Source organism: Chelonia mydas, chromosome 5 (assembly GCF_015237465.2).
Source record: "Chelonia mydas isolate rCheMyd1 chromosome 5, rCheMyd1.pri.v2, whole genome shotgun sequence".
Classification (NCBI taxonomy): domain Eukaryota; kingdom Metazoa; phylum Chordata; order Testudines; family Cheloniidae; genus Chelonia; species Chelonia mydas.
The window spans coordinates 109,127,481-109,146,167 of record NC_051245.2 but is presented as its reverse complement, the minus strand read 5'-3'; the positions used below and the strand labels follow the sequence as shown (position 1 = coordinate 109,146,167).

At 42.1% G+C, this 18,687-nt stretch overlaps 1 protein-coding gene across 7 annotated transcripts in view; it reads right to left on the bottom strand.

Moving 5' to 3' along the window:
- DENND4C (DENN domain containing 4C) overlaps positions 1-18,687 on the bottom strand; it is a 119,622-nt gene that overhangs the window by 40,775 nt on the left and 60,160 nt on the right. For all 7 annotated transcript variants that reach the window (XM_037902040.2, XM_043546315.1, XM_043546314.1 and 4 more), the window contains exons 9-13: positions 16,564-16,708; positions 13,803-13,978; positions 8,871-8,971; positions 1,862-2,080; positions 634-779 (exon numbers count right to left, since the gene is read on the bottom strand). In XM_037902040.2, coding sequence (XP_037757968.1) covers positions 634-779; positions 1,862-2,080; positions 8,871-8,971; positions 13,803-13,978; positions 16,564-16,708 — 787 coding nt within the window. The remainder of the gene's footprint in view (positions 1-633; positions 780-1,861; positions 2,081-8,870; positions 8,972-13,802; positions 13,979-16,563; positions 16,709-18,687) is intronic.

Here is an 18,687-nt window from a genome sequence, read left to right as displayed (position 1 = left end):
TTCCAAAACCATCTATATAGCACCAGTTGCATTTACAGACAAGATGGAAAGGTCCCTGCCCCATCAAGATCATCTACACAGACACCACACATAAAGAAGAAATATGTTGGGAGGAAGGGATGCAAAAACGAAAAAAGTCTGAGCAGTTGTGTTTGGCACACATGTTGCTACTTTATAAATACATGTACATTCTAATGACAGCTAAATGAAAATTTGGGGGTGAAGCATGACAAGTGGAGTGGATGATTAGGGATTAGAGACTGACTGAGACAGGTGAATATTTAGAATGCACTTGATGGAGGTATGAGAGGAGCAGGGTGGAGATGGCATGCCATGTACTCAGAGCAGTCTCCGTTTTTCTTTACATGAATCACTGAAATGTCACACTGTGTAGCTTTTAACTGGAGAAGTTACGAGAGCCCACTGCAAGTTTCCAACACTAACCAAAAATAAGATGAACATGCAACAAGATGAAGGGGAAAATGACTCTGAATGATAACCGCAGCGAACTCCATTATCTCACAACAGCTGCTGCTGCTCCACTTTTTATGACTAAAAGCCACAGACATGAAGGCACAATTAACAGCAGCACATAAATACTTTTAAAAAAAAGAATGAAATACAATTGTTCACCTTTTCTATGCAGTCATCAAAAAATGCCAAGCTGGTATCCTTGTCACTCACAAAACTGCACTCTTCTATGAAGCGGCTAAATATCTGTGTTTTGGTTAGAAGCATGTAGAACTTTGTGTAGGCACGGTCTCTACTTTTTAAAAATCCTGGTTAAAAAAAATTTAGAAAAACTAAATACTAGTTTTAAGATGAAGCCTCAAAAGAAACAGTCAACAACAACAAAGTCACATTTGTCTGCAGTGTTTCACCTGTCAATTGTTATACTAGCACATAAAATCACTTAAATTTCAAGGAGTTGCTTTGTCTTTTTTTTAAATAAAGTTTGCTTACTTTGCATTAGACAGTACATGATGGATAGTCACTTACACCATTTCCCAATATAATTAGTTTCCTGGGCTTGTGTACTTCTTTCACACAGCAAGAAAGGAGACACACAAAAAAAATACACATAAAAACATAAGAAAAAGTGACTGTAAAAGGTCACAAAAATGTATGGGTTCTCAGGGGCAGATGTAGGATTGGGAAGTTTTTTAAAACCTTTTTTCAAGTGTCCCATTAACTATCTCCATTAAGAACTTTTCTCAACTCTGTCAAAACAGCAGCCTATCTGAAGTCTACACAACCAGAATGAATTGAGGGGAGTCAGTTGGTGTTCCTTATATTCTTAACCTTTTTCCCTCCTCAAAGTTTTCTATTCTTACCCTGTATAGAATTAAGAACACTTTCATTTATTCTCTGTGTTATCAGGCCACTAGGGCTTGGCTTCTAAGAGCATTTATTCTCAATACAAGTTGCAAAGTTTCTATAATCCCAAGAGCCGCCTTAAAGAAATGTGCACACCAGAGATAATGTCACATTATTGAGAGATGATTTTGTCAGACCTTCAACAATAGCAAGACCTGCAGTTACATTAGCAGAATGGCCACGTTACAACACACAGATGCTATTTATTACTGACCAGCTTTACTTATATTTTAATCAAATTACAACATTTAAAAGATTCAAAATAACTTAAAAGGGCAAGATTCTGCTTTCAGATGTGATGTTAATGTGAAACATGTGCCAATTAAACTGCAGTTAAGCTTTTCAGAGCACAGGCCATGTCCACCAATGCATTTGGACAGCACCTAGCATAACAACATCCTGACTCTCACTGGGCCTTTGGGCACTATTATAATAATCACCACAACACCAACCCTGCCCTCGATGTGATTCAGGACAGCCTCACCTTGAAGGTCAAACAAGGAATCAGCAGCAGTAGTTTTATTTGAAGGTGCCTGAGTAATTGGCTTGAGGAATGTTCTGTACCCCTTTAAAATAGACGCCATGAAGCGTAGAAAAGCTTCTTGGATCTCCATCTCAAGTTCTGTCATCTTCTTCTGCCAGGAGAAATCTGCCTCTATAGGCGTCATCTCCACTGCAGAGCCGTCTTGGGTCTTTCTGTGAACTAGAAACAGGAGCAAAGGGAAAGTGAGCTTTATTATGGATGACATTAAAACAAATTATCCTAGGAACACCCAAGACAGATTTTTCTTTCCTTTTATACTTAGCATTCCCGAAAGTAGTAAGAATGACAACACAGGAAACTAAGGCCTTGTCTACACTATGAAATTAGGTTGCATTTATAGAAGTCGGTTTTGTAGAAAGCGTTTTGATACAGTCGATTGTGCGTGTCCCCACACAAATGCTCTAAGTGCACGTAGTCGGCGGAGTGCGTCCACAGTACCGAGGCAACCGTCGACTTCCGGAGCGTTGCACTGTGGGTAGCTATCCCACAGTTCCTGCAGTCTCCGCTGCCCATTGGAATTCTGGGTAGAAATCCCAATGCCTGATGGGGCTAAAACATTGTCGCGGGTGGCTCTGGGTACATATCATCAGGCCCCCGTTCCCTCCCTCCCTCTGTGAAAGCAACGGCAGACAATTGTTTCGCACCTTTTTTCCTGGGTTACTTGAGCAGACGCCATACCACGGCAAGCATGGAGCCCGCTCAGCTAATCGTCACCATATGTCTCCTGGCTGCTGGCAGACGCGGTACTGCATTGCTACACAGCAGCAGCTTATTGCCTTTTGGCAGCAGACAGTGCAGTACGACTGGTAGCTGTTGTCAACATATTCCTGGGTGCTCTTTTAACCGACCTCGATGAGGTCAGGGGCACCTGGGCAAACATGGGAGTGACTCAGCCAGGTCATTACCCTTTTAAGTTTCATCTCATGATGATTCAGTCCTACTGGCAGTCCTACTGCACCGTCTTTTAATGAGCAGCCAGGAGATGACGATGGCCAGCAGTCATACTGCACTGTCTTCTGCCGAGCACCCAGGAGACGACAATGGCTAGCGGTCGTACTGCACAGTCTGCTGCCAGCAAGATGTATAAAGATAGATGAAGTGGATCAAAACAAGAAATAGACCAGATTTGTTTTGTATTCATTTTCTCCTCCCTCCCTCCGTGAAATCAACGGCCTGCTAAACCCAGTTTTGCGTTCTATCCTTGAGGTTTTGAGTTCTATCCTTGAGGGGGCCATTCTATTTCTCGCAAAGCCACCCCATTTGTTGATTTTAATTCCCTGTAAGCCAACCCTGTAAGCCATGTTGTCGGTCGCCCCTCCCTCTGTCAGAGCAACAGCAAACAATTGTTTCGCGTCCTTTTTCCTGGATTGCCCGAGCAGGAGCAGACGCCATAGCACAGCAAGCATGGAGCCCATTCAGCTCATCGCAGCACTTGTGACCATTGTAAACACCTCACGCATTATCGTGCAATTTATGCAGAACCAGCACCTGAAAAACCAGGCGAGGAGGCGACAGAAGCGCGGTGATGAGGACATGAACACACTTCTCTCTAAAACTGCATTCCCCCACAATTTGGAGATCATGGTGTTAATGGGGCAGGCTCATGCCGTGGAATGCCGATTCTGGGCTCGGGAAACAAGCACAGACTGGTGGGACCGCATAGTGTTGCGGGTCTGGGATGATTCCTAGTGGCTCCGAAACTTTCGCATGCGTAAGAGCACTTTCATGGAACTTTGTGACTTGCTTTCCCCTGCCCTGAAGCGCAAGAATACCAAGATGAGAGCAGCCCTCACAGTTCACAAGTGACTGGCAATAGCCCTGTGGAAGCTTGCAACACCAGACAGCTACCGGTCACTCGGTAATCAATTTGGAGTGGGCAAATCTACTTTGGGGGTTGCTGTGATGCAAGTAGCCAACGCAATCATTACGCTGCTTCTATCAAAGGTAGTGACTCTGGGAAATGTGCAGGTCATACTAGATGGCTTTGCTGCAATGGGATTCCCTAACTGTGGTGGAGCTATAGACGGAACTGGGTATCCCTATCTTGGGACCGGACCACTAGGGCAGCCAGTACATAAACCACAAGGGGTACTTTTCAATGGTACTGCAAGCACTGGTGGATCATAAGGGACGTTTCACCAACATCAACGTGGGATGGCTGGGAAAGGTCCAGGACGCTCGGGTCTTCAGGAACTCTGGTCTGTTTAGATGGCTGCAGGAAGGGATTTACTTCCCAGACCAGAAAACAACTGTTGGGGATGTTGAAATGCCTATATTTATCCTTGGGGACCCAGCCTACCCCTTAATGCCCTGGCTCATGAAGCCGTACACAGGCACCCTGGACAGTAGTAAGGAGCTTATCAACTATAGGCTGAGCAAGTGCAGAATGGTGGTAGAGTGTGCATTTGGATGTTTACAGGGTCGCTGGCGCAGTTTACTGACTCACTCAGACCCCAGCGAAACCAATATTCCCATTGTTATTGCTGCTTGTTCTGTGCGCTCCACAATCTCTGTGAGAGTAAGGGGGAGACATTTATGGTGGGGTGGGAGGTTGATGCAAATCGCCTGGCTGTTGAATACGTGCAGCCAGACACCAGGGCGGTTAGAAGAGCACAGCAGGAAGCACTGCACATCAGAGAAGCTTTGAAAACCAGTTTCATGACTGGCCAGGGTACTGTGTGACACTTCTGTTTGTTTCTCCTTGATGAAAACTTGCCCCCTTGGTTGCCTCTAAATTCCCTGTAAACCACCTGCCCTCCCCCCTTTGATCACAGCTTGATTGCAAAGGAAATAAAGTCACTATCGTTTAAAAAACATGTATTCTTTATTGATTATAAAAATAGGGAGATAACTCACAAGGTAGCCCGAGTGGGGTGTGGGAGGAGGGAAGGAAAAGGCCACTTTACAACTTGTTGAATGACAGCCTTCTGTTGCTTGGGCTGTCCACTGGGGTGGAGTGGTTGGGTGCCCAGAGTCTCCTTGCCCCCCGCGTTCTTGGGCATCTGGGTGAGGAGGCTATGGAACTTGGGGAGGAGGGAGGGTGGTTAAGCAGGGACTGCAGCGGCAGTCTGTGATCCTGCTGCCGTTCACGAACCTCCACCAGATGCCGGAGCATGTCTGTTTGATCCCGCAGTAGCCCCAGTGTTGCCTCATGCCTCCTCTGATCTTCCTGCCGCCAGCTCTCCTCACATTCATCGTCCACTGTCCTGTACTCTGCTATTGTGTCCCTCCACACAGCTCTGTCAGTGCCGGATGACTGCATGAGCTCAGAGAACATTTCATCGCGCGTGCGTTTTTTTCGCCGCCTTATCTGAGATAGCCTTTGGGAAGGAGGAGGGAGGCTAGAAACATTTGCAGCTGCGGGAAGAAAAAAGGGAGTGAAGTATTTTAAAAGATACATTTTACAGAACAATGGCTATACTCTTTCACTGTGAACAACACTATTCACATTACATAGCACATGTGATTTTGGTACAAGGTCGCATTTTGCATCTTATATTGAGTGCCTGCGGCTTTGGTGTTAGAGATCACACACGTAGTGCCAGGCAACAGAATTTGGCTTGCAGGCCGCCATGGTAAGCCATAGTCTTTCGGCTTCTGCAACCTTCATAGCAGCAGCGTCCTCCTCTCCCATACCAAGCAAAGTCTGTTGAGTTGGACATTTAGTGCTGCGGTTTTAATGTTAATGTGCAGCAGCAGAAATCAAACTAACCCCCTCCCCGCATCCAATTCTCTGGGATGATCACTTTTCCCCTCCCCCCACCGCCTGGCTGGTATCAGGGAAGATCCCTGCTAGCCAAACGCGAACAGCTCAGCGCCAATGCCCACCCCCCCCCCACGGCTAACTGCCGGGAGGATTTCTTTTCAGCCACAGGCAAACAGCCCAGTAGGAATGGGCACCTCTGAATGTCTCCTTAATTAAATTTCCCTATTTCAACCAGGTTATCATGAACGATATCACTCTCCTGAGGATAGCAGAGAGAGATAAAGAATGGATGTTGCTTGAATGCCAGCAAACACCGGGATCATACGCTGCCAGGCTTTGTCACGCAATGATATCAGATTACTTGCTACTAGCATGGTGTGGTAAAGTGTCCTACCATGGAGGACGGAATAAGGCTGCTCTCCCCAGAAACCTTCTGCAAAGGGTTTTAGAGTACCTCCAGGAGAGCTTCATGGGGATGTCCCTGAAGGATTTCCACTCCATCCCCAGACACGTTAACAGACTTTTCCAGTAACTGTACTGGCCATGAATGCATCCCAAGTCCTCAGGGCTACTTAATCATTAAAAAACACTTGCTTTTATAACATGTATTATATTTAAAAAGGTACACTCACCAGAGGTCCCTTCTCCGGCTTCGTTGGGTTGGGAGGGTATTTCAGTCAGGGTGAGAAAAAGATCCTCTTGTTGGGAAGAACAGTGTGTTGTGTGCTCTCCCCAAACTCGTTGTTGTTGTCCTTATCTTCCCCATCTGCAAAATCCTCAGGCATGGCGGAGAGTACCCCATCATCGGAGTCCACGGACAGGGGTGGGGTAGTGGTGCCGCCCCCCCCAAACTTCATGCAGCTCAGCGTAGAAGTGGCATGTCTGGGGCTCTGTCCCAGAGCGTATATTTGATTCTTTGGTTTTCTGGTACGCTTGTCTGAGCTCCTTAAGTTTCACACGGCACTGTGTTGTGTCCCTGATGTAGCCTCTGTCCCCCATGGCCTCCGATTTTTTGAAATATTTTGGCATTTCGTCTTTTAGAACGTAAAGTTCTGATAGCACGGATTCCTCTCCCCAAACAGCGATCAGACCCAGTACCTCCCGTTCAGTCCATGCTGGAACTCTTTTTCGATTCTGGGACTACATGGTTACCTGTGCTGATGAGTTCTGCATGGTCACCTGTGCTGATGAGCTCGCCTGGCCAAACAGGAAATGAGATTCAAAAGTTCCCAGGGCTTTTCCTGTACACCAGGCCAGTGCATCAAAGTTCAGAGTGCTGTCCAGAGCGGTCACAATGGTGCACTGTGGGATAGCTCCCAGAGGCCAATTTCTTTGAATTGCGTCCACACTAACCCTAATTCAAAATGGTGACGTCAATTTCAGCGCTAACCCCCTCGTTGGGGAGGAGTACAGAAATCGGTTTTAAGAGCCCTTTATGTCAAAAAAATGGCTTTGTTGTGTGGACGGGAGCAGGGTTAATTCGGATTTAATGCTGCTAAATCCGACAAACTCGCAGTGTAGACCAGGCCTAAAATTCTCCGCTAATCATGAGATTACTAACTTATTTCACGTGGGCTACTGAAGAACCATTATATGGCACCTATTTCCATTCCCTATCATCATCTGGGCCAGATTAAAAAGGCTACATGCACACAAGAGATCTCTTTTCCGTAAGCCAGCCAGTCCTGCTTAGATATTGGATAATTAAAGTGGGATCCATCACAACACCTGTCACCTCCTAAACTGAATTTCATCTTTTGCAATGGATCAGTACACAATCAACATTGAGGATCAAGTTTTCACCTTGCTCACCACCTGGCTTCCCTGTTATGTATTGTAAAATTGCATCTGCACATAGAAGTGCCTACACATGTTAAAAATTCTAACATCTCTGTGCAGTAAAGTGTTAGAAACAGCCAGGTGGCATGCAGGGTTTACACTTGTAATGTGAAAGCACAAGTAGATGAGAGGTGCTAAAAATTTACCCCCAGTATGCTATATTGCTACTTTTTTTTTTTATTTTGTCAGTCCGCAAGTGGCTTTGCTTCAACCCTGTAATATCAATATCATCTCTATCTCAGTTCATTTAAGATTTCTGTGAAATTTAAGAGAGAAAAAACTAGAATATCAAGACATTTTTGTATGGGTTTTGTTTACTATGTTATGAAGGGGCTTCAGTCTTTTAAAACTGAGCGTGGCAGACTGTTTTTTCCTACACACGCAAGAGAAATCCATTTCTATGCTATCTTGATGACATTTTTCCTTAGCAGTGCTAACTTAATATGTGTAGTGCAAAAGAATAAAAGCATTAACCCAATTTGATGTACATCATTGCCTCTGCTCCAGTTAAATTTGGAACAGAGCCTATAGCAGCTTTGTGTTAGTTATAACATCTGACTCTGAATATATCCTGCTGAGAGAACTCAAAGCAAGGGCAGGTTGAGCACAAGGCTTTCACTGAAAGCTTATTGAAAATAGAGGGAAAGGCAGAAAGTCATTTAATTCCCTAAATCATTGCATATTATTTCTGTTTGAATGTTTCCTTCATTTTACAGTCTTTATATACTTGTGACACAGGAGCCAGCACCACCTCCTCAGTTCAGTGTAAGGTGTGTATTATTAAACCAACTTAAAACTTCAAATTAAAAGGTCCTATCTATACTCCTAAGGCAGCAGTGTCTGAAAACAGTTTGAATGTGGCTCCTGCCAAACAGTTGGTTTGGACAGGGCGAAGCCAAAATAAGAAATTATTCACTGAACAAAACACAATTTCTCTACAAATATTTGGTCAGAGTTTAAGCTACTTACTGACTTTTATACTCACATTTTCAGTGGGCTATGTAAATACTGTTGAAAACTTATTGCCCTCATACCCTTAGCATTTTTTCAGTTATCTTGGCACTTGTTTAGAGTAATGGTCTAACATGAACCTAACAGACTCATTTCCAAAATGCGGTTCAGTGGGAGCTTTGTTTGAACTGTGTTTTAAATACAACTCCCCTTTGACAGCCCCATCTATGTTGAGAACTGGAAAGAATCTCCATATGGTTTAAAGTTCAGAATGACAGCAAAGTAAAAGTGCAAAAATGTCATGCCATGTACTTAAAGGGATGGCCTTACATTTATAGCCATGGTTCTTATTTGTTAAGAGTTGTTGGTTTATACCAGCAAAATAAATATTCTGTGAAAATTATTGTAATTCCTTTGCATAGGGCAGCTTCCTTTTCCATCCCCATGCTTTACCTGATGCCAGCTGTGGATGCAATTTCCTTAAGGTGCTGAGTAGACTTTTGCATGGCTTCTTAGGAAGCTGTTTCCAGTTCATGCTCTTCTTATCATCCGATCTACACAGTGAAACAAACAATGCATGCAAAATAAAAAAGAATGGTAAGTGTATGAAAACAATGTTTTGTTACTTCACTTTCAAGATGGCACAATACCAAAACAAGATGGCATTGGAAAGAAGCCTTTTCATCACTTTTATTTCTGTGTAGAAATAAAATACACAGTAGAAAGAACAGAACTGAAAACTATTTTGTTTCCTCCAAATAATATAGCAGTCTAAACTGAGTTTGGATCTGATCCCAGATTCACCTGAAACCAGAACTTTTGTTTAGATTTGGTTTAGACATTTAAATTGGTGCTTTAATAAATCTTGAAGTGGCTGCTTTTATCTCATTGAAGAAAATAATTTAATCAGGCTCATCGGCACTTGATTGACATGAAAACATACAATTCATCTCACTTACTGACCTTCCTATTCCTATTCCATTTCGTATCCAATAGCAGTAGTATAAATATAAAATATACGCTTGGTGCATGGCAGAAAAGGGTAAGCATAGCAATTAGTAGGGTGACCAGATGTCCCGATTTTATAAGGACAGTCCCGATTTTGCAGGCTTTTTCTTATATAGGCACCTATTACCTCCACCCCATCCCAATTTTTTACACTTGCTATCTGGTAACCCTCACAATTAGGAGCAGAGTAATTAGTATTAAAATGCATGTAAAAATTACAATAGTATTGGGGTCCAGCCTGGTATCTTTATGGTCATATGCTGCACTGCCACATGTACCAGACACATTGATTCAATGTCTATTTCCAGTCTCAATACTAGGCCAGCAGGGACTGGGAAGGCTGAGGATTCAGCACACACTTCGGGACCTATGTGGTTGATTAAGCAATGCAGTTAACTGGCCTAAAGTGAGGTTCTTCCTTGGTTAGAAAGACAGCGCCTACAATGCAAGTCCTTGTTTAGCAGAGAAGAAATAAACAGAGAGGGTGGGGGTGAATGCTGAGAACTCTAGGCATGTATGTGCCTCCCTTCTGGAATGCAAGGGGAGAGGGAAGTTATTGTAGCAGGGAATGTAGCAGATATTGCTGGCACAGTACCTAGTCAGTCATTTATTACTAGTTTGGCTGATGCAGACATGCTCATTTGTTGCTTTGCATCAGTAATAGGATTGCTCACTGACTGTTGGATGACTATTAGTATAGCTGATTACATTCTTGTTTTTGAAAATTTTTTAGACATTTTACTAGAGATAAAATTGCCTGCAGAAGTTATAAACAAAAGAAACACTTAGCAACTATACGTGTCTCTTCATTCTCGGTGTTTTACAAATAATGAGCCCAACCTCACAGGGGTCTTTGCAAGAACAATCACTCCCATTTTACTCATAAGGAAACTGAGGCAGAGGATCTAAGCAAGAGCTGTCAAAAACTATACAGCAAGTCAGAGCCAAGATTAGAACTCTGTGATCCCTAGCTTGCAGTTGTGTGCTCAGGGAACTCTCCTCCCACTTTCTCTCCCTGATCTCTCTATAGCAACATTGGCTATACTGTTTCTCCAGTGCAACAAATAAAACAAAACGGAAGACTTATTTAAAAAAAACAAAAACCTTCTTTTCCTAACAACCTCCCTCAAAAAGATTGTCATTGTTACTTTTGCAGATATAGTCTGAGAGCAACAAAGGACAGTCACTAAAGAGAACGTTGGATGAATGAAAGCCATTCAACATTTGCTGGCAGTAAATAATGCTTCATCAGTCTATGATAACGGATCTATAGCACTAAATGCTTTCAAAAGACACTTGTCAATGACTAGTTGAGACTGTTGTACTAGAAAACACTGCCTTTCTGAAAAATATTATCCCTTCTATTCAGCTCTAAGGGTCTTTCAAAATTAGCTTCACTATAGCAGCACTGTTATATTTAATAAAACTTATCTCCCCACAGAAAAAGGAATGGGGCTTAAATAAAAGCCAGCAATAACATTCATTTATAACACTTCACGTTTCTATACAGTCTTCACTGACACAGATACTGCATGAACAAGTTGCTGAGATAAAGAAATACCCCCATTATACAGGTGAGGAAAGAGTTGTCACGTGCCTAATGAGAGAAAAGGAGGGTATGTATTTCCTGAAGTGAAGCTACCAACAGCTCCAATCTACTTCAGTGGGAGATGTAGGTATTCAGCACCTCTGAAAATCAGGCTATAGTTACCATCAGTAAAATGGCCAAAATAAGCAAACAATTTTAGGTGATAGTCTTGAAAACATGAACTTATGTGACTGAGCTGGGCAGGGAAACCAGGTCTCCTGCGTCCCAGTCCCCTGCCTTGACAAAAAGATTTTTTGTTGTTTTTTTTTTTTTTTTAAGTTTAAGTTTGAGAGGCTTTTTAAATGTTACATTTTGCCACCGTTCACCACCACCAGGTTTTAACCAAGTTAGTGCCGGGAACTACAGGAAGTCCCACAAGAAATCTAGTTCCTAGAAGATTTCCAATCCATTAAATAGCCCAAATAAGTTTTATATTATTTGAACTTTCATCTGCTTATTTGAACTGAACTTTTTGCAATTCATCTATCTCTACTTAATATCACACCACTACACACTGGAGATATGGAGAATCACATCTCCATGACTGAATACTTAAGTCTCCACTGGCAGTGTTTTTAAACAAAAATACCCCAAAACTAAATACTAAAGATATTGTTACAATGAAGAAAAAAACCTTTCAATTCTATTATTTTCCTCTTCCTAGCCACCATTCCTTCTGTAGTACAGTCTCCTAAATGGACTGCTGAGAACAAATTCTGCAATATTTGCATTAAAAAAATACACAAGCAGCATTGTTCTGCAGTATTTCCTTTGATAGTACCACAGGAACAGTGAGTCTTGCAGTAGTTGAAAGGAAACACTTCTTTTTCCAATAAATATCACAGGAACTGTCTTCTTGACATGAAGAAAAAGAAGAAAATGTTCAAACTGAGTCAAACCCACTGACTAATTGTAACTCTAATGTTTAAGCATGAAAATCTGATTAGAGTTAAAAATTTGACATGGCACAATACAAAACGTATTTCTGCAGAGGAAAAGAAAACACGTACAGTGTGCAATTACAGCCAACATCATCATCATTCAAGACTGTTGTTTCCACTAGCCTGGAATAATCCTAAAAGGCATGAGACAATTCACTAAATAATTAAGTCTAAATTAATCACCATCTTATTTTTACATTAATGATTAAGTTTAAATCATTTTAATAAATACGTTGAGGAGAGAAAGGTCAACTTTTCCTTGAGAGGGGGAATTGCACAGACAACTGCAAAAAGGAGACAACTACTTTTGGTTAACTCATTCACAATAAGGAAAACACAACAACAGTAACAGTTAATGAAGCATAGTATACCTTATATGTGGTTTAAAAAATTAAAAGGGACACAGTTAACATGAAATCTAGCCAGCTTTAAAAAAAAAAGTTGTAAAAGTAGTTTTGGGTACCAGAATCCCTCTGAGATTTGTGGTATCATAATTACTTTCTTAAAATTCTCTCTACTGCTAAAGAAGATAAAGAAGGAAATTTAACTAACTATACAATAGAAACAATAAAACTGACTATATGCAAAATGTTGAGATGCACAAAATAAACAAACTGAAGATAGAAACACTCTACTCATTCAGTTGCAATACTGATAGGGGTCACTTAACACTAGTAGGTTAGCATTTTCAGATGAGCGTGTGATTATTAGATTAATGAGAGTCCTTTATTACAGCAAGAAAAAGGCTTATACAGTCATTCAGCTAGTTCAACTTGTACTTCTTTATTATTAGAGTTCTGCCCCTTCAGTCACTCCTCCTCTAATTTGTCTATACAGTGCAGTATTTGAAATAACATAATGGAAGTTACCCAGAAATCAAGTTTGTACTGCATTGCATGTAGAAGCAACAGAAAGCAATACAGTTTCAACTGAAATATTTACATCACAAATATTGCCAAGGGCACATTCAGAGCAGCATTATCAGATATTTTTTCCCCACTTCAAAGTAATGGTTTGAATGTAATTCTTGGTACATAAAATGTGGTTTTGAAAAGAATTGCGGTTTGACTAGTGAACATTCAAGAGTTTGAATTTTGGAGTACCAGAAAAATCCTCACATCTGCTGTTCCTCACAGACCCATTTGCCATCATATTCTATACTAAATACAACAGGTTAGAAATGCAACCTAAGGGTCTGAGTTTTAATGGAAGGTGTTTTTTTCCTCCACATTCTTCATACAATATATGCCTCATGTCATTATAACTCTCATCCAGCTAAAGGAACTAAAGCTTCCCTAATGACTTAGAAGACTGAATTCATGCTTGACAAAGGACCTGAAAAGTGGACGTCAGCATTGTATATACATTTCTATTTCAGCTGGTAGTTTTACATTAAACTGAACATCCGTATGTTCGTGGGACACATGTCTGGAATTGTATTTCACTCATGCAGACAAAATTCAGAGATGGTGTAAATGGTGGTGCAAGGGTGAGATTGCAGCAAGGAAAGCAACCAACGGGATGGTATAAGATGCAGGCCCTTCCCATAGTTTAGCTTACACCCTCTGATCACTTGCTTCTTCTGTCCTACAATTCCACCTTCCTCACATTATGTTACTGTAACCCTTACACATTCAGACTTACACCACCACTTGCATCACACTTCTGAATTTAGCCCAAGAGGCCGATTTGGTACATTTTAGTTTTCTATGAAGCATTAGCAGCAGCAGAGAGAGAGAGGCTGATGAAACATTCTTCTATATTATACATGTCTCCTTAGGGGTTACTTTAGGGATTTCTGGATCCCTATATAAAATCAGTAAAGTTAAAAAAAAAAACCAAACTTACAGGTATACCATGTTTGTGTCTAAGTCAATGCAAACAACATCCTGTGGTGGATCATACAGATCAAAGTATCGTGAATCAACTCCAACTATAAATGGAACAGGAGCACTGAGCACTGCTGCCAGAGACAAAGGACACAGGGGGATGTATGGACACTGCCATTGAAATGGAAATATCATCTGAAGGAAAAATGAAATGAAACCCATGTATTAAACAGGACAACAGATATTGTGCAATAAAAAACAACAAGTGAAGTTGGTGAATACAGGAAACAAACAAAGATACTAAGAGCTGTGTTACACAGTCAACAACTAAAGCCACCTTCAAGGTTGCCTTGCAGGTTCTTCAGTGCACTTTTTAAAGGGCTGCATAACAAACTGTAGCAATTCTAATAGTTATAACGATTAAAACTGAGACCTAATGGTAACTGATATTCACAAAATGCCACTGCTGTAAAACAGCTATTTAGGGCAATCACACATTAAGTTACAGTCAAATATTAAATATATTAGCCACTCTTGAAGGCATCAGAAAAATTCATTGAGGAAGCAGGAATTTCATGGATTTCTGCTATAGTTCCTTCACCAACTGTGTTTGCAATATCCTCACTGATATGCCCACAATTAATTTGCTTTGCACTGGAAGTGAAAATGCACTTGAAAAGTATATTTTTAACCTGATTTAACCTAATCTGCAAACGTTTTGCTAAAAGATAAAAAAAAATGTATTTAAGACCCCCCTAGAGGAAAAATATAGTTGCACTGAAGTGTGAACAGTATGGCATTAACAAAAGATTTCAGAAGTCATGGAAGTTCTGAGCTTCAAACCTTGCTATTCCCCTACCAAAGAGAGAGATATCATTAACATCATAAGCATAGGATTCAAGGGAACTGTAAAGCCAAAGAGAGAGGTTGAGAGTAGGTTTCTTCTCAAGTTTTAGGCTGAAGTTTCTTGCAGTTAATTTTCGCTCAGAAAAGAGACTGTTTATTTCAACAAGAGTTGATTGAGCCATGTGAGTTTATGCAAATGTTTTTCTGAGTCATTCTAATAACTCAAAAGTGGTGTTTTTTTTTTCACTTTCCATTAATTTAACCCACAAAGAGACTAGTATTATTGGCACATATAAAGATATCTGGTTCAAAAGTACATTGTCAGCAAGTTAAAGAAGTATGGGCTGGATGAATGCACTATAAGGTGGGTAGAAAGTTGGCTAGATTGTCGGGCTCAACGGGTAGTGATCAATGGCTCCATGTCTAGTTGGCAGCCGGTGTCAAGCGGAGTGCCCCAGGGGTCGGTCCTGGGGCCGGTTTTGTTCAATATCTTCATAAATGATCTGGAGGATGGTGTGGATTGCACTCTCAGCAAATTTGCAGATGATACTAAACTGGGAGGAGTGGTAGATATGCTGGAGGGCAGGGATAGGATACAGAGGGACCTAGACAAATTGGAGGATTGGGCCAAAAGAAACCTGATGCGGTTCAACAAGGATAAGTGCAGGGTCCTGCACTTAGGACGGAAGAACCCAATGCACAGCTACAGACTAGGGACCGAATGGCTCGGCAGCAGTTCTGCGGAAAAGGACCTAGGGGTTACAGTGGACGAGAAGCTGGATATGAGTCAGCAGTGTGCCCTTGTTGCCAAGAAGGCCAATGGCATTTTGGGATGTATAAGTAGGGGCATAGCGAGCAGATCGAGGGACGTGATCGTTCCCCTCTATTCGACATTGGTGAGGCCTCATCTGGAGTACTGTGTCCAGTTTTGGGCCCCACACTACAAGAAGGACTTGGATAAATTGGAGAGAGTCCAGCGAAGGGCAACAAAAATGATTAAGGGTCTGGAACACATGACTTATGAGGAGAGGCTGAGGGAACTGGGATTGTTTAGTCTGCGGAAGAGAAGAATGAGGGGGGATTTGATAGCTGCTTTCAACTACCTGAGAGGTGGTTCCAGAGAGGATGGTTCTAGACTATTCTCAGTGGTAGAAGATGACAGTACAAGGAGTAATGGTCTCAAGTTGCAGTGGGGGAGGTTTAGGTTGGACATTAGGAAAAACTTTTTCACTAAGAGGGTGGTGAAACACTGGAATGCGTTACCTAGGGAGGTGGTAGAATCTCCTTCCTTGGAAGTTTTTAAGGTCAGGCTTGACAAAGCCTTGGCTGGGATGATTTGATTGGGGATTGGTCCTGCTTTGAGCAGGGGGTTGGACTAGATGACCTCCTGAGGTCCCTTCCAACCCTGATATTCTATGATTCTATGATCTTCAGAGTCTCCTGAGGCATTTGAATTTGGACGTACAAATCTCTAGAGAGTCTGTAAGAGTTGGGACCTAACTCCCAGCTATCTTCCTTGTGCCCTCAAATTTTCTGTGGTACCGCCGCTGAAGGACACACAGACCCTTCTTTAGGACCTCTGACCTGCTATTTGTGATCTCTGACTTCCCAAGAAGTCAGCATTCCATTACCTTGGAAAGCATCAACCATTAAATACCCCAGAAGCAATTGTCAAGGACTGCAAAGAGTCAGCAACTTAAATAAAACAAAGAACAGTGGCATTTAATATAAACACAACAACACAAAAAGATTACAAGATCTTTCTGTCATAGTTTGGCTGAGACTAGGCATAAGTATTTCCAAGCCAAAAGGAGGGGGTTTGGGGTCAACTCTAGAAGGTGATGAACAAGAGTGGAAATCGTAATGAAAAATTACACTGTGGACTCAGCAATGACTTCATTCATTCACTACTGTACAGAACATCCTGTACTTACAGCGACTACAGCTTCAGCTACTCCAGTCAGTACAGCTGGTCTCAGAGAGTGCAGCAGGATCTTGCCCTCTAGCAATACAAAGAGTAACAAAGTAGCACAGTTTTCTGGTCCAAGATTCATCAGCAAAGTACTGAAGTTTGCTCCACTAGGAAGAGAAGAGAAGAGAAGATTACTTGGATCCAAACAGTAGTGTTCAACATACAGCTAAAGATAATAATTGCTACAGCAACAGCAATCAAAATGCTGGGCATTTACTGGGGACTATGACTGGCTGAGAGGAGTTGTTGGCTTCAATTCATGTCATTATGAATAGCTAGTCAATAACCACCACCTCACTACTGGGTTTTCACTATTGCAAACAGAAACTAAATCCAAGGGAACCACTTTAAAATAGCTTCAGTAAATTGTTCTTTGTTATGTTTATGAGTTTCCTGTTACGTGCATGAGCATCCATCAGCCAAACATGCTATGAAATAAAATAGGCATTATGAAAGGAAGGCCTGTTTGGCTAGTGAATGTTCCAGCTATGCAGATATCTGGCATCACTGTTTAGGATGGAATACTTCAATCAGTTCATCAAAAAACTATACCCATTCATGTTAGACCCCTGGAATCACAGGTTCTAACTGCAGCTGGGTCAACTCAATCCTCCATACTTCTGAGATAGATACAAGTTTAATTCCATGCCGTTTAGTTTGTGCGCTTTTTTTTTTTTTTTTTGGTAAGTGATGTGTGAACATTAAAGATTCTATGACACTTCATACAAAAGATATGGGGTTTACCCTCCTGTCCTGGAGCAAGTGTGTCTCTCTATGCACCACTCTCTGTGCAGTTTGCTGTCTGGCTGCTATTCTCCACTACTAAGGTGGATACATTCCAAAGGTGCTCGACACTTGTCATTTGCAAATAACTCTTTGGGATCCTGTAGCCAGACAGCCAGCCCCCCGCCTCAGACCAGCATTGCTGGGAACACAAGGGAGCCAAAACAACAGGGCACTTAACATAAATTCCAGCACAGCCTTTGCAGCTGTGAGAAGCACAGGTGTGCTGCTACAATGTGCCTCTGGGAACATATACAACGATTAGGCTCACAGCAGACAGAGAAGCTGTGACAGACATGGCTCTTAGCCCCTACTAAATAGCATGATGCACACACCCCAACATCCTAGGTGGGAAAATATTTACCCTAATAAAAGGAATGTCCAGTAGTCGAAACTTATTGTTTCTCTCCCTTGCAAGTGTAAACTACTCTTGCGAGAGCGGGCGTCGCCCAGACAGACCAGCCCCAATTTGGCATAAGAAAGGAGAAAGAGAATAAAGGAGTACAGAGGTATAAGTATGGGACCTACAGCACCATGATTTTTGAGTGCTTTTCACTATCTATCTGCTGGTCAGATAAGTGACAGCCTCCCAAGGCTTCTGCAGCTAAGAGGGTCCCTAAGCCTTGTCCCTTATTCGTCTTTCCGCGGAATTGAGTGACCGATCCTGGCTTGGCACCGCTGGAATCGAGAGATGTACGGAGGGTAAGAAGCACCCACACCTGATCTCCTATCTTTAGTGTACACATATTTTGAAATAGAGCTCTATACTTTGTTTTCTTTCTTTGGGATTGTGGCTTCAGTTTTGTAACTTGTTTGTGTGTGTAACATCTCTACATTTAAATAAGTAGGCACTAGCAATTTTGTAACCACATGATTAGAATCTAGTTTAATAAATTTTGGTAACCATTTGTGCATAAGCCTGACTTGTTTCTCTGGTTTACTGTAAAGCAGCCAACACAATTAAAGAACCTCAGCCATTTTGGCTATAAAGCCTGGCCATTAGGTGAGAGTACTAAGAGCCTAGCATTGAGTTGTGCCGCCTCCACGGGGCAAACTCTTGGGGCGCCTGTCAGTCAATCCTGACTGCCCACTGCGAAGGAGCTCTGAGCTCTAGCAGTTAAAGTCACGGGTGTTTAGGACCTTGGGGCATCCGTCAGCCTAGGCCGGGCTGCCCGCCGCGAAGGGACAGTGCGTCCTAGCGGTTAAAGTCACGGATGGTATAAAATGGGCATAGCTGGCACCTCACCAAACATCCTTGGCCATCGGCTAACAGATCCTCCAGCACAGGAGGTACAATATAAAA